The sequence below is a fragment of the Micropterus salmoides genome, unplaced genomic scaffold (assembly GCF_014851395.1).
Source record: "Micropterus salmoides isolate LMB-PRFRI ecotype aquatic unplaced genomic scaffold, ASM1485139v1 Ms_hic_scaffold_9, whole genome shotgun sequence".
NCBI lineage: Eukaryota > Metazoa > Chordata > Actinopteri > Centrarchiformes > Centrarchidae > Micropterus > Micropterus salmoides.
The window spans coordinates 33,745,764-33,760,433 of record NW_024044681.1 but is presented as its reverse complement, the minus strand read 5'-3'; the positions used below and the strand labels follow the sequence as shown (position 1 = coordinate 33,760,433).

Genomic DNA, 14,670 nt, shown 5'->3' with positions numbered 1-14,670 from the left:
CATAAAGACTGGAAGCAGGAGAAAGACCTAGCCTGGCTTTCTAATTAACATTTTTACACTTTGTTTTTTTATGGATTAAACAAATGAGATCTAACTTGTTAATTACTGAGCTTTAGAGGTGCTGGGAAGCAGATTTTGTTTCCTTGTTTCTCTTTCCAGTCGTTTCTGCTAAGCTAAATTAATCATCTATTGGCTGTAGCTTCATATTTAGCGTACAGACATGAGGGTGGCGTCAACAACTCAATGCAAGAAAGTGAGTGAACATATTTTGGAATATATCAAACTATTCCCTTATCTACAGATGTCTAACCAATAATACCAGGGCTGAAATTTAAAGGTTTTTGGTTTCTACTCTAGCTATTTCTTTAATTTGTCAAGTAATGAGCACTTTGAACCTATTTAGAAGGGAATTTTGTGTCAGTCAGACAAGATCTTAATTCATAAACCTATTGTTACAATATCAGCTGCAACAAGCCTTCCTAACTCTGTCCACTCAGCAAGGCTTTTATTTTTTTGTTGGTTCCCACATGCTCTTATATGATCATACGGAGAAGGGCACAAGGGCCCTGATTTTTGCATTCTGTGTTTCTGGTAGCTTTAAATTTTTGCTGTTTAGAATTTTAGGCTTGTTTTGCAGTTTCTGTGGAAAGGTTGCTCTAAAGAGCGTTGGCTCAAGTGTAAAATATGTCTTCAGAAGACAAGACTCGCAGTAAATAAAACCAGGATATCCAATACACGATATGAAATCATGTAGCGTTGTTGTGAAGTTTCAGCTTGAGCACAGCCTGGGTATGGATCCATGCTTATCAGAACATTTTAATCACCCAGGCCTTTTGGCAAGCCCTTCTGTGGCCCCGGATTATCCTCTGCTCCCCTCTCCCTCTCCCTCTCAGTCGTCATAATCACACATGTCTAATCTTATCAAACCTCAGCTCTATCCTTGCCAATCAGCTCTCGTGCTGTGCTCTTTTCCACAACTTTCTGTCTTACCCCCCCCCCTGCTCTTACCCCATATTCCCTCTTTTTCTTCATCTTTATCTCGTTGTGCTTTCCCCTGTCATGGCATCAGGGTCAACCTTGACCCGTCCAAGCGCCAGGGCTCAAACAAATCAGTCTCGGGTTGTACTCTTCCACAAGGATCAAAAACAGTTAGTAAGTTCCCATGTCTCTCGCTTCTTTCTTGTCTGCCCGTGCTGCCCCATCTGCTGCCTGATCACACAGGAAGTCCATAACTGCCTGCCTGACTTTTTCTTATAACTATCTGAATTATTGCCTGTCTGCATGATTTGTTAATCATCTTCATACTGTCAAACTCCCACACACTTGGTTTCAAGCATGGTTGCAATCAAGGAAGATTCATTAGATTTTTTTGTTTTTAACTTTCAGTTTCAGGATCATTGTCATCGTCAGTAGAGACTGGTGCATAAATGGCGTTTTATGTTTTCATTTTGTGTTTGTGGTTAATGATCATTGAATGTTTATTATGTGTTTGGAAGAATGGATGGGAGTGTGTAGCACTATGCACAGAAGTGATGAAAAGTCACACTTTTACATCTGCATGCTACAGAATTGCGAGTAGGGCTTCAACTAACAATTTTCATTCTCGATTAATCTGTTGATTCTTTTATCGATTTATCAGTTAGTTGTTTGGTCTTTAAAATGTCGGAAAAATGTAAATGTGCGTTCCTGTAAGGTGAGGACGTACTGTTCTGCACATCACATGTTTGTTGTTGTTTATGCTTGCTTTGAATTCCATCTTATCTGAGAGTTGTGGGTTGATCATAAGGCTCTTTGTTTTAGATTACCTTATTTTGCCTGGTTGTCCTACAGGGTCACAAATGAATCTGAGGGAATCCGGAGATTTGCGATCACAAGGTCAGTCCACTTGCTTCTAGCTGCATTGACAGCACTGAAAATAGCTGATAGTTATTTTCTGTTTTCAGTGACTAGCAGTGGCAGCCGCAGTCCAGTGCTTGAACATTCTTCTGTTTTTCACCTCCTGCCTAGTTGCGATCTACCTGGGTATCAAAAAGCGTCCGAGCCCCGGCCCTTCGGACGTGGCTGGGATCTGAGAGGTGTTGGGCGGCGGGACCCTGCGGAGGTGGTACTGGCTCTGCGGGAGGCGGCGCTCGGATGTGGCTGCCAGGTCCACCATGCCGGCCCCTTTCTGCTCTCCTGCACCCATGGCGTGGCAGGGGGCCGCGTGGCTTTCGAGGCCGAGGTGTGCCATCTTTCCACAGGCACCTCCGAGACTTCTAACGGGGTGCGCTACACGCGACTCTGGGGGGCACCACTAGCTTTTCGGGACATTGCCACGCAAATCTCTAAGGACCTTGAACTTTGAACGCAGGGTGTGTTTGCGTACCAGTATGTGTTTTTGTGTGAGTGAGTGTTGGTGCGTGTGCAAAAGAGAGGGGGTGGACATAATTGAAGAAAAACATAATATAGCAGAGAAGGGGCTAGGGGCTGGACCCAAGATAGAAAGACTTCTCCTTATGTCTCTATCATGACTAACACCCCCCCCACCCCGCACACACAAGCTCACACACAAGCTCACACACAGATACACAGACCTCACCCCTAAGTCACACAGACGGAAGCACCTCCTTCCACCCAATCACACCACCCAGCTCAGCCAACTTCTTCACTGAGCAACTGCACCCACTGGACCTGGATCAGATGGAATCTAGTAATTTTTTATTGCTACTCTAGCCATAATGACACTTTATTTTGTTATTTATTATTGATCATTGGGTTTTACCCACTGTCACTTTCACACTACAGAAAAACATAATCTCTTGTGTCTCGGACGTCACTGACCAGCCAGTCCTTTTTTTAAAATGGTTCTTTTATATGTCACCTATACGCACGTCATTTTTTCCCCTTAGCGATGACGTGATTATCTGATGACCTTTTATCACCTGGGGACAATAACGTACACACACACGGAGATGGTCCAACTCAGTGAGCAGAGAGGCAGCCACAGAGGGTTGCAGTGCTTTGATTTGTGTCCATACAGCAGTGACGACTGCACTGGATTAAGGTCAGTGGGAGACCAGTGTTGACAAGTCTTTGAGACAGCCAATCAGAGGCTGACCTGGAATCCAAAAAGCCAGTGACATCTTCCACTTCAAGACAGGGCTGTTGCCTCTCAGTCACATTAGCTTCTCTGCATGCGACTAGGAGAAATTAAAAATGTAGTTATTTATTAACAAATAAACCCCTTGGTTAGCCATTTTTTAATGCATACAAGACGATGAGAACATTTTGGTGCAGTGATGCCATGCTCCATTTTAGGTTCTTGTTACAGCAATATCAAAATTAAATCAACTTTCATACCTTTCTTGTCACTGTGAACGTTTTCTATGCTGGCTCTCTAAATGAATGAATAGAGACGCCTGTGCGCACACGCTGCTCTCTGGTTGGCTGGATTCACTCTGTCAGTGCTGGTCATCGCTAGTAAAACTTGGTCAAAGCATTTGGATTTTTCAACCTCCCACCCCTTTTCATCCATTTACCTTTCTTCAAGGGCATTGTACTGAAGACATGACAGGAGAGACACATACTTGAGAATATATTTCAAACTCAAAACCCTTCACTGTTGAAATCTCTGAAGGTGATTAAAGCAAGTGTGAGGGACCTTGCCCTTATAATCTGTCCGTTGTCCCACCACAGATACTGTTTATTTTCAGCGCAATGCAATTCATCAGTTGCAATTCAGTTCTGTGCCATGTGATCTCACCTCAGCCATCTTCTCAGTATGTTGATGGGGAAACACCAAAAGCAGATCAGCCAAGCAACGAAACCTCTCAGATCACACACTTACCTTCACACACACACACAAGAAAACATACACCAAATGTCCACCCTCTCCATTTTGCGGCACAGTCACAAACTGGTCTGTCCATTATTGATGACTGCGGGCTGTGGGGATCAGGGGGGGAGCATTCTGAATCTGGAAAGGCACGGTGAAGGCAGTGTGCACAGTGTTTTCTTTTTGTTAGTCCAGTTGCCTTTAAAGTGAACAAACCCCGGCGCCTTCATACAGTACATATATAATGTATAAAAAAAGAGACAGACAGAAAAACTGAGAAAACTTTCTATTCTCCCTCCCTGTTTTTAGTGAATAACGTACTGTGATATTTACGTAGGCTACAGAGATCATGTTGTTTGGCTGCTGATTTACTGTTAATACTATCTCTCAGTTGTGGCTTTGCTCATGGTGACCCAAAACACCCCACTAAACCACCCCCATTTCCTTTCATCATAAACTCCCCAATTCCCTAGATTTAACAGGGATAGCTGTCCACCATCTTTGTATGTACCACCGACTTTTTTCTATCGTCACAATGAGCGTTTGGCTTTGCTCTGCTCTTCGTTTGTGACCCTGTTTTCTCACAGGGAAACACTCAGCCATCATCCACACTCTCACATTGTACACCCTTGTATGACATCATCTCAGTTCCATTTGGTGTGCGTTGTTTCATGGAGCCCAAAAAGGGGAGACGGGTGTTGACCTGTCCTCCTCCTCAGGGCGAAAACTAGACTCCAATATGGACGCCAGGAGTCTGTCCTTGTCCTCACCCTGGACGTTTCTCATTGTGGTGTATATTAGCATTAGGTAATATAGACCTCAATGCACTTTGCTTTGACTTGAATCAGCTCCTTCCAGTGTACCTGTATAGGTAATAACCAGAACTAGCCACTGGAGGGCGCCAATGTCTTAAATGTGAAACACTTCAATTTGTGGATATTTGCACAGGTACTTTATTTATTTTTTAGAATAATATCATTTAAAAAAACAGGATTTATATCAGTCTGTTGATGGCTGCATATAAAATATATGAATATAGTATATATCTTAGAGCTCAAGGTTTATTTATAGCTAGAGCAAGGGAAGTTATTCTAGTTTAAAGCAGATTATGTCAGTGACAATGGAGAACAAAACCAACCTGCAATCCTGCATGACTTCAGAGTTTGAGTTTTAGGGGAAAAAATTAAACATGATGCACACCTAGGATTGGAAGCTTTGTGAAATGCAGATGTGATTGTTTTTAGACATGAACTGATACACAGAAATGGTGCTAAATGTAGCGCCTGGTCCTTTCCCCTTTCACAAATACAAACAGAAAGGCTTGAGTGAACTTCACTCCACCTTGTTTGCTAGCGGATAGGTTCAGTATGCTCAAGAGGGCTTCTGAGTTCTTAGAAGTATTTAGATACGCTATGAATGGTCCACAAGATACAGTGTAAAAGGAAAAAAAAAAAAAAAAATCAGTTTTAGATCCAACAAGGATGCTTCCATTGGGGAAAATTGTGCAGTTTGGTTCTTTTTTAACTTGAATTTGCACCAATCCCAATAAGTCCCTGACATGTTGAAAGCCCTGGGTTGCTATCAAGCCATAGAAATGTAATGTCACTGTCTCCTTATAGCAAATATGAATCAGGTTGTTTGCGAAGCATTTCAGTGGAAATTAGTGAAGTGAAATGGGCTAAAAAGCAAATAACTTTGTGTAAAACAACTCACTCTTAGTATAAGATATATGAATATTGTCTTAAGGTGGAATCTACTGTGAAAAATTCTTGAAAAGAGTTTTGTTGAGTGGAGTGTTGAGTAGAGAGACAGTGTGTCGCTGGTCTGGTTCAGATGGTGGATGGTACAGTATTAGGGACCCCCGGGGGCTTAGTATTTAACATGCACTGTCATTTCAGAACTGATTTTGGAAACAGTTGATGTTATATGCAAAAGAGACTGAAGAACACAAACAGTTTGACCTGTATGAGTAATTTTACACTGTTTTACTGTTTAATTCCTCTCCTCAGAAACAAACTGTAAACTGAGATTGAGTGGTTGTGGTCTGATAAGGAGAACATGGAGCTGAAGATTAATAAAATTCACTGATGTTGGCAATTTTTCCTTCATTTTGGTGTTTTTATAGTTACGACACACAACCTAAATATTTGTTAATAGCTTTTGATCATCTGATGTGGTGTGAGTGAATCTACGTGGTAAGCTCTGAAAATAATAGTTCATTTTTTACCCCTTAAAGCAGATTGTCACGAATTTGCATCATGCCGCTTTCATTCAGACTGCAGCTGAGATAGCATATGTACTGTATTCCCCCAGTGCCAGTTTCTGCATATTCGATACATACCAAGGAACCTTTTGCAAACACTGGTTGTCACCAATTTGCATCATACCTAAATTTCTAATTTAAAATGTATTATATGTGCTATAGAGAAATTAATAATCTGCACTTCATTTTGCAGCTTGAAAACAAAAACACAATGAATATATATTTTTCTATAATTGTAAAGGCGTCAAGGGGTTAAAATAGTTATTTCTCAAACTGCAACACAAAATGACAAAAATGATTAATGTAGTTGTTTCATGGGGCACTTCTTTATTGAGCAGTATGAACATCTTCAATAATCATTACTTTTTATTACAAAAAGTAGGTAACACCACGTCTGCCAGGCGCGCCCAGCTCAGTGGAGGCTGATCCCAGGATGTTACTAACCAACACTGGAGAAGGTGAAAAAAAAGGTAAAAGGACGGAGAAAAAAGCTGGAAGGAAGAAAAAGGTGCGCAGAGCCAAGAGTCTCTTGGTGAGCGGCTGTTTCTTCTGTACACCTGTCAGCTGGCTCGATTGCACATTAATGGTCACGAGAATAACAAGATTGTCCCTCTTTACTTCTGGGAGGGGATCATGCTGTCGATGGCCTCTCCCTTCTCCAGCTTCTTCTCCATCTCCACCATCAGCTTGACACCATCAACCACCAGCTGGACCTGCTCCACCTCAGAGGAGCCCAGACGGTCAGCGTTGGAGATGTCAAACACACCACCAACGGAGGCAGTGTCCACACCACCTAAAGAGGAGAGAGGACAAGGGATGAGAAACATCACACCCTAAAGCTCAGAACGCCGCAGAATCTCAGTAGAGATCTTAATGGACCTGCCATGCTGATCCACAGGTGCACTCACTAAAGAGTAAAAATATTTGTACCTGTGCCACGCTTCTGCAGACGCAGCCTGGTGAGGATCTCCTCGAACTTGGCGTGTGTGCTCAGCTTGGGCAGCTTGACGTGGACGCCACCACGCAGGCCGGTACCCAGGTTGGAGGGGCAGGTAAGAACGTAGCCGATATGCTCGTTCCACATGAAGCCGTGGTTGTGCTTCTTGAAGATCTCCTCAATCTGGCAGATAAGAAAGAACAAGAGTCAGAGGAACTACGCTGCTTGCACTCAGTCAAATCATGGCTTGTTTTGACCTGTTATTAACGTGTACCTTCTTCAGGCCAACGCAGAAACGCCTGAAGACCTCCTTCATGTTGCCGCCCTTCTGCATGGAGATGACACGCAGGTGATCCTCCTCGTTGACCCAGACCAAGAAGGTCTTGTTGTCGTTGTGCCTGGATTGCAATGGATGCAAAGGATCAACATACAGGAAAACACACACACACGTGATGCACAGACAAAATGAAAGTTCACAGCCATACTGAGAGTTCTGAAAAGACAACTATTGGTGAAACTCACCAAATGCCTCTGCCGTCAGGCCAGTCGCGGGCCATACCAGCGCAGGTCAGCAGGGGGGAGACGGGCTTGTCAAACAGGAAGTGATCATTGATCAGCTGCTCCTGCTCGGCATCAGTCATGGACTTCAGGGGGTAGTACTTTCCCTTGAACTCGCCATCCAGGCTGGTCAGAGCTGGACAGACAGATATACAGTTAGGAGACTATATGTTCTGCTGTTGTATAGATCTCAACAGGCAGTGGGAGTTTCTTTGAGTGTCCTCTGTCACTTAACATGGCCATTCAGACTGATTTAGCATTAAATGAACAAGCAGAACAAGAGTGTGTCCCCTTTTTGGTCACTATATATTCCACCTCTCACTTTCCATTTCTTGTGCACAGCCTATTGTTTGTGAAAATCCCACGCTTACTGCCCAACCCTTTGCATACTTTCAAAATATTAATAGCTTACCCTCAACGGACAGCTTCTCAATAAGTCTGCGCTCGCCACGGCTGTTGTGGGGGGGCAGGGTGAATCCCTTGATGCTGCGGCCAGTACGAACACGGCTGGACAGGACATAGTTGGGGTCCAGGTCGTCACCACCCTACGACAAAAGTTTATTACAAAGTTAAAGAGAGGCCACAAATGTAGGGCACTTAGCATCATAATCTGATTAGTTCCTTTTTGTCTAGTTCAACAATCAATAAAATTATCCAGTGTTTGGTTTAACATCTGAAAGGCTTTACCAGTAAGTTATGTTTTCTCTAGAGATTTACATGTTTCTAAGAATGTTAATGAGCCATTGTGCTTTCTGCTCTTTGTTGCACAGTGGGGTGCTGCACCTTCAGGTTCTCGAAGTTCAGGTCGGTCTTGTGCTTGTCAGTGGGCTTGTATCCACCATGACGGTCGGAGATAATGGGGTCAAACAGATCCTTGAAGACCTCGTAGGACTCCTCATCACCAGCAACGCAGCCAACAGTCATGATGAAGGGGTGACCTGAAGACAGGAAACCAATAGGAAAGCAGGAGTTAGAAGATAGGAGGGAAGATGATAGCTGTGAGACAAGCTTATGAGTATTTAATTTGATGATTTTAGTTACAGATACAACTTAGAAATGTTCCCCACACGCACAGTTTTGTTTCATTTAGTAGACTTATGTGTCAAAATGATTTAAAGATTTCTTTGTCCAAACTGAGTCTCACCGGGGTTGTCGACACCAGTCTGGATGACATCATCCAGGGTGAAGCCACTGGGTGTCTGCTTGTCCCTGATTTTGCCATACAGCTCCTTGGTCAGGACCTTGGCCATATGGTTGTTGTGCTTGGACAGGTCGGGGTACTCCTCCTCAACTTTGTAGTTGAGCTTGAAGTTGTTGTGGGTGTTTCCGAAAGGCATGATTGCTTTCTAACACTGCAAAGAGAGGGATACATAGGATGAGCAACTCTAAACAGAGGCTCTGGATGCTCAAAAACCACTAGATCCTAATCTGACACCGTCTGTGAAGGTGATCTGAATGTCGACCCACATTCTTCAGCATTTGGAGATATGGGATATTCTGCAAGACAGCTGCAGTTTAAGTGGTGTGAGCAGAGGTATCCTGGTAACAAGTGACACTCAATTCTCGATGGCTCAAATGTCCAGTTGAAATAGAGGTGGGGAGGAGCGCGTGTTGGCAGGTATTTTTAGCAACAGCACATCTGACTGTATACTGTTTCTTTAAAATGTCCTCAACATATACAAATAGAATTCTCCCAACACATGCACAAGCCCAGTTCTCCATTTTACATGTTGATACATAAATACACACAAAGTAGTCTTTCCTGGTCATGTTTTCACATATGTATTCCCTTTGAAAACCCTCTGCAACTTCTTTGTATCACTGCTCAACCCTACAGGTTAAAACAGTGTATCACTTAAGTTGTCACTATGACTGAACAAAGTCTGACAAGCTGCAGATACTTGCCTCCAGTCCACTCCACCATGATACAACAAGATCTACTATGTACTAAGATGTACTTCTAATTATCTATAGACATATTATGCATGTTATCCTTGAAAGGGTGGTCACATGAATGATGAAAGACTGACGCATGCAATGACGCACTAGTTACATTACCTGAAATGTGAACTGCAATGTTGCAGTTTGGTAAGAAGCCATATTGTTTTTTTGGTGCAGTAATCAATTTGCTAAGAACAATTGTCATGTTAGCTTAAAACCCCAAAATGCATCTTAAAAGTGGAATACTAAATGGCTATAATCAATTAGAGGAAATGCAGGGCCTTCAGGCTGTCTCTTACATGCCTCAAACTGTGAAGCACCTGTCCACATAAATCACTGTCCAAATCAGAGAGCCATTTGCAGAGACTACATACATGTAGTGATACAAGTCAAACAATACAACATCATTGCAGTTACTGCTATGCTAAAGCAACATGTTCATGCATATTTTCAACAGCAATGAGAATAATCTGACCAAATTCAATGACTTCGGATACCAAGTAGGTCTCATTTATTCCAGGATGTCTTATAGATTCAAACATCCAAGAATTGTTGCGCATTAATCCTTTGATTTCATCATGGACTTTCAGTCCAAAATCCTTCTTTGCAGCCAAAAAGAGTATTATTTGCCATTCTAAATGTTTGGATGTTTTTTTGAAATCTCCAAATATCTGCTCCTCCTTGTTCAACTCCACAAAGCTAATAATCGCTGTGATATTTCTTTACCTGCACACCAGACAAGAACAGAGGTAACAATCCTTGGGATCAGATCCTGTTCACCACAGCCAAAATAGGGGTCACCCAACTTTGGAGGTCTGTGCTCCCTGTTTATATACCGGACAGACACTCAGCCATTGGCTTGTCTATTTTAGTGCCTGCTGCGCCCTCATTGGCCAAACCCTCTGTACTGATACTCAAAGAACAGTTTATGAAAGGGACGCATTTACATCTCCGTCATACAAGACGGGTACTGTAGCTGTACCCTCACCTCCCCTCACCCACCTTTGGCCCATACATAGCACCAACTGGATGGTGGGGAGGGGTGGTGTCGGGGGGGGTTGAAGCAACTGAAAAAAGCTGAGCTTCAGTTTTGTCAAGCATGCAGTGGAGATTAGGGGTCCTTGTGTCAGGGGTGAAGGTTGGAAAGAGTTAGTATTCTTTTTACTTATCGAATGGTTATCCACTTACAAATGTTGTCCAGGGAAGCGTTTTGGCCATCTTGATATCTTGAAAGGAGGAATGATGCTAATCCTAAACTGTTAACATTTGGTGCCTGCCCCACTGAAGCAGGATTAGTCAGTTTTATACTATACAAATTATAGATACACCATATTCAACAGCAGCAGCTTCAAGGTTCAAACAAAAAGGAGGACAAACACACTTGTGGTGTAAAGCAAAATATAGTATACTTTATTAAAGTAAACTTACATAAATAAATCAGTTATGTGAAAACTCAGTAATGCAGATGGGTGTGAAGTGTGAAGAAACAAAGGGGACCATGCAGAAGCTGAGAGACAGGGCCTAAGCAGGCCAGCTTAACAGGCTTTCCAGCCCAGCAGCCCAAGTGAACTTCCTCACGAACCTCCACTCTGTTTGGCTTCTTCCTGAAAGGGGAGGTGCAAAGACACCAAGCAAAAGGAGCCAAGCAGAGTAGGGAAGCAGGAGGGTCATCACAATTGCCACTTTCATTTGAGGAGCTCATTCTGAATTTTCAGGTTCTGACAAAACGAAAAGGCAGTGACTGCAGTCAAAGAAAGTTTTTTAATGTCTTGCAAATTTGAAAAACAATACTGTGCAAAAGTTTGTGACCACCCTTTGACTTCAAAACAGCATCAATTCTTCTAGGTACACTTGCGTAAGTCAGGGACTTGCATATAAGCATAAGCATATGATAATGTGTATGATTAAACAATTATACCAAACAGGTGCTAATGATCACCAGTTCAACATATCTAGACTGAAACAATCATTAACTTTAAACGTTGAGGACCATAGATGCAGCGGCCGGCAAACTAACTGCAGCAGATAAAAAAACATCATGCTTACTTCCCTTTGCAATTAGAAGATGCCCAGACCATGGTACACCCATCTACTGTCTGGAGAAGTCTGGTTGGAATTGTCCAGAAGACCTGTAGCCAAAAAGCCAAACCTCCAGAATGAAAACAGGGCCAAGCGACTCAACTATGCGCAGAAACATGGCAGCATGTGGTCTGGACTGAATGTAAAATATTTTGCTGTATCAGAAGGCAGTTTGTTCGCTAGTTGGCTGGTGAGCGGTACAAGAATGAGTCTCAGGGAACAGTCAAGCATGGTGGAGGTTCCTTGAAAATTTGGGGCTGCATTTCTGCAAACGGGGTTGGGGATTTGGTCAGAATGAATGGTCTCCTCAATGCTGAGAAGAACAGGCAGATACTCATTCATCATGTATTACCATCACTTTATCACAAAATGGAATGTTAAATCCAAATTTCTCTCACACAGACAAAAAAGTTCCTTTTTGCGGGTCTATTGTATTGGATAGCATTAGATGTGCAAATGTGCAGATACTGCTGCCTCTATGGCTCTTTATGTTGATCCCCACCGACCTGCAGGGGAAACTACCTCAAAACAGCCACGACTGTAATTGATATTCCAATTATCAGACATCGAATCTTCAATGGGAATTCTTACTGTCAGATGGAATGTTGAGGATGAAAGATGATGCCGTCTTGGACATTAACTTCATTAGCTCCCTTCTTTGATACTGTATTCTCTCAAATGTCTTACACTAGTTTACCAATGCTATATGCTCCACAGCTGCTTCAGTTTAATCCATAAGAATTTAAGGTAATTTTAATTCCATGAAACTTTCAGTATTGTCGGGGTTTTTGTTTTTGTCTTGGTCAATGGACTGCAGTCAAACTGATTATTTAGACAAACACAAGACGATAACTACTTATATATGTTTCTTATTTTATTAAAGGTTGTTAACCCAGTAATGATTATGTAATACACAAGTATTGATGCCAGTAATAAAGCAGGCTGATATTTTCAATTATGATTGGAAAAAATATCAAAATTCTTATTTGTTATCATTCAGGCTAACTTTCCATTTACATAATTTAAGTCAACTGCAAATGGTGATCCATAGAGCGTTATCACAGGCACTGTACCAAGACGGGGGCATCCCAACAAGCAGCCGTGTCTGTGGGATGTCCCAGCTGTCTCTGACCAGCAGCTGACTAGCTCACACCTGCGTCTATCACTCTAATATATCATTACCTCTCTATCTATACAACCTGCACCTAGAACACTGCCTCCTCTCTCTCAAATATCCAACCCAACCCTGCCACACACTTTAAGCCTACAACCTTCTACCATCTGCGCATAGATGTTCTTTTATGTTACTCCAGTTGTATTTCGTGGATCTTCTGCGTTTGGCGTTGCCCGGAGAGGAAAGCGAGCGAAGTGTCGTCTGGTCACATTGTCCTTGCCCTGAATTGAAATCCCATCTCCTGCAGCACAGTTGTCTGCTGCCTGTCCACCTCCAAGTGGGAAGTCACCAAATTAGTCTTTGTGCAGATTTCTACTATCACCTACAGCATACAACAATGTTTTGTCTTATGTGTATAATATTGAAGCACATCGTAGAGGCTTCTATTTTGCATGGGCTGAAATTTTACCCAGAGCTATTGAATAATGCCAGTCTAGAACAGTTATGCAACAGGGTGGCGATGTGATGATGTGCCTCGTGCTCATGTTAGCCACGGAGTTCCTGAAGCTTCACAAGATTCTGAAATCCCCATCATGCCACTGATCACTCATGACAGTCTGAACACTTTCCAGCTGGGGGTAGGAACATGCTTTTATGATAAAATGGTGGGTGATGGAAAAATTACTGGGGATAGAGGAATTATTTTGTTACACCTTGTCCAGAAATGTTTTTTCCAAAACCTTAGTGTTGAACTTGAACAATTTTTCTTATCTCACAGAATGTGTCAGAGGAAGTGTGCATTAGTTCATAGCCTTTTGCCAAACACTTTCTTGAAACATGTACAGCTTGACCCTTGGAAAGGAATCCATGCCAACTGCAGTGACCTGTGTCAGAATAGCACAGTGTCAAGCTGCAGCTGTGTCCACTGCTATTAGGTGACAAAATATGTCACATTGGTCGGGAATGGTGGAAATTTCAATATATCTGCCACGAGTAGTGAGACTTCAGCAGTTCCTTCATTACGTTGCCTTCTCAACGATACAAAGTGGAAAGTAACATTATGTCCTTGGTAACGCAATACAATGACATAATAAGCCTCTATAAATAACACCTTTATGGCAGACTATATTTAAAGCGTATCTCCCACGTTAAGTTCAACACCTGTCTGTAGAGAACTAGCAGATCCTGCACACATCAAATTTAAGGTAATATTTTACTTCTTAAACATTCATTTTTAAGACATTTATGTGTTAAAAGAATACGCTTTATCAACTTCCTGCCTCAAGTCTACACTGGCTGATGGCTGAACAAAAATTTTCAATGGTTTTGAAAGATGATTATGCAGATTCTAAAATAGCTAGAATGGATATTAAGCAAGCTGAACTTTTGTTTGCAGGCCCAGGGTGATCCGCTTAATGCAGCGCCAGTTGGAGTGTTGTTGGTTGGTCTTACTCCATTGAAACTAAAGATGCCAGGGTCACGTGTACATAGTGTGGTCAGGAGGAGGCTATAATTATACCAGGCTGGCTGGTCCATCTGCACCCTGTCAAACAGGAGCCCCCGCCCTCTCTGGACCCTGATTCAATTTCATCGAGTCAGTTCTCTATCAGATTTGACCAGACATCTCTTAACATTGGCTAAATGGAGGACCTATTTACTAAATCTGTCAAAAATATTATGAATTTAAGATGTACATACAGTATAAACAATGTGGTCATTGCAGAGCTTTTCATGAGACCAAAAACACTGGTAAACTCAATACTAAAAAGAAAACAGTGAGATTAAGGATGTAGCATTTGTCTTCCACCTCATCCCTTCACCACAGTATTATCACATGAGTCATGCAGGTGCTGTTGCTAGTAGGATTAACTGGACCAAAACACATGAACACAGTGCTGTAGTCGGACAATGTTTATTGAAGCGTACCAAACATGTATCTGTGCATCTGAATGAATGAAGGGCCA

General features: G+C 42.4%; 2 protein-coding genes across 6 annotated transcripts in view; one reads left to right on the top strand and one right to left on the bottom strand.

The window, feature by feature from the left end:
* Positions 1-5,911, top strand: part of mark4a (MAP/microtubule affinity-regulating kinase 4a) — a 31,411-nt gene extending 25,500 nt beyond the window's left edge. The window contains exons 16-18 of one of the 5 annotated variants that reach the window (XM_038708529.1): positions 1,070-1,152; positions 1,831-1,875; positions 1,944-5,911. In XM_038708529.1, coding sequence (XP_038564457.1) covers positions 1,070-1,152; positions 1,831-1,875; positions 1,944-2,344 — 529 coding nt within the window. In that variant the 3' untranslated portion in view covers positions 2,345-5,911. The remainder of the gene's footprint in view (positions 1-1,069; positions 1,153-1,830; positions 1,876-1,943) is intronic. The other 4 variants (XM_038708527.1, XM_038708528.1, XM_038708525.1 and 1 more) reach the window with 4 other exon arrangements.
* Positions 5,912-6,379: 468 nt separating this feature from the next.
* Positions 6,380-10,355, bottom strand: ckma (creatine kinase, muscle a). The gene is made up of 8 exons (XM_038708531.1): positions 10,240-10,355; positions 8,717-8,924; positions 8,356-8,510; positions 7,985-8,117; positions 7,537-7,708; positions 7,289-7,412; positions 7,008-7,197; positions 6,380-6,870 (listed from the first exon to the last, which is right to left on the bottom strand). The coding sequence occupies exons 2-8, from the start codon at positions 8,907-8,909 to the stop codon at positions 6,692-6,694; spliced, it is 1,146 nt and encodes a 381-aa protein (XP_038564459.1). The 5' UTR covers positions 8,910-8,924; positions 10,240-10,355; the 3' UTR covers positions 6,380-6,691.
* Positions 10,356-14,670: the final 4,315 nt, after the last annotated feature.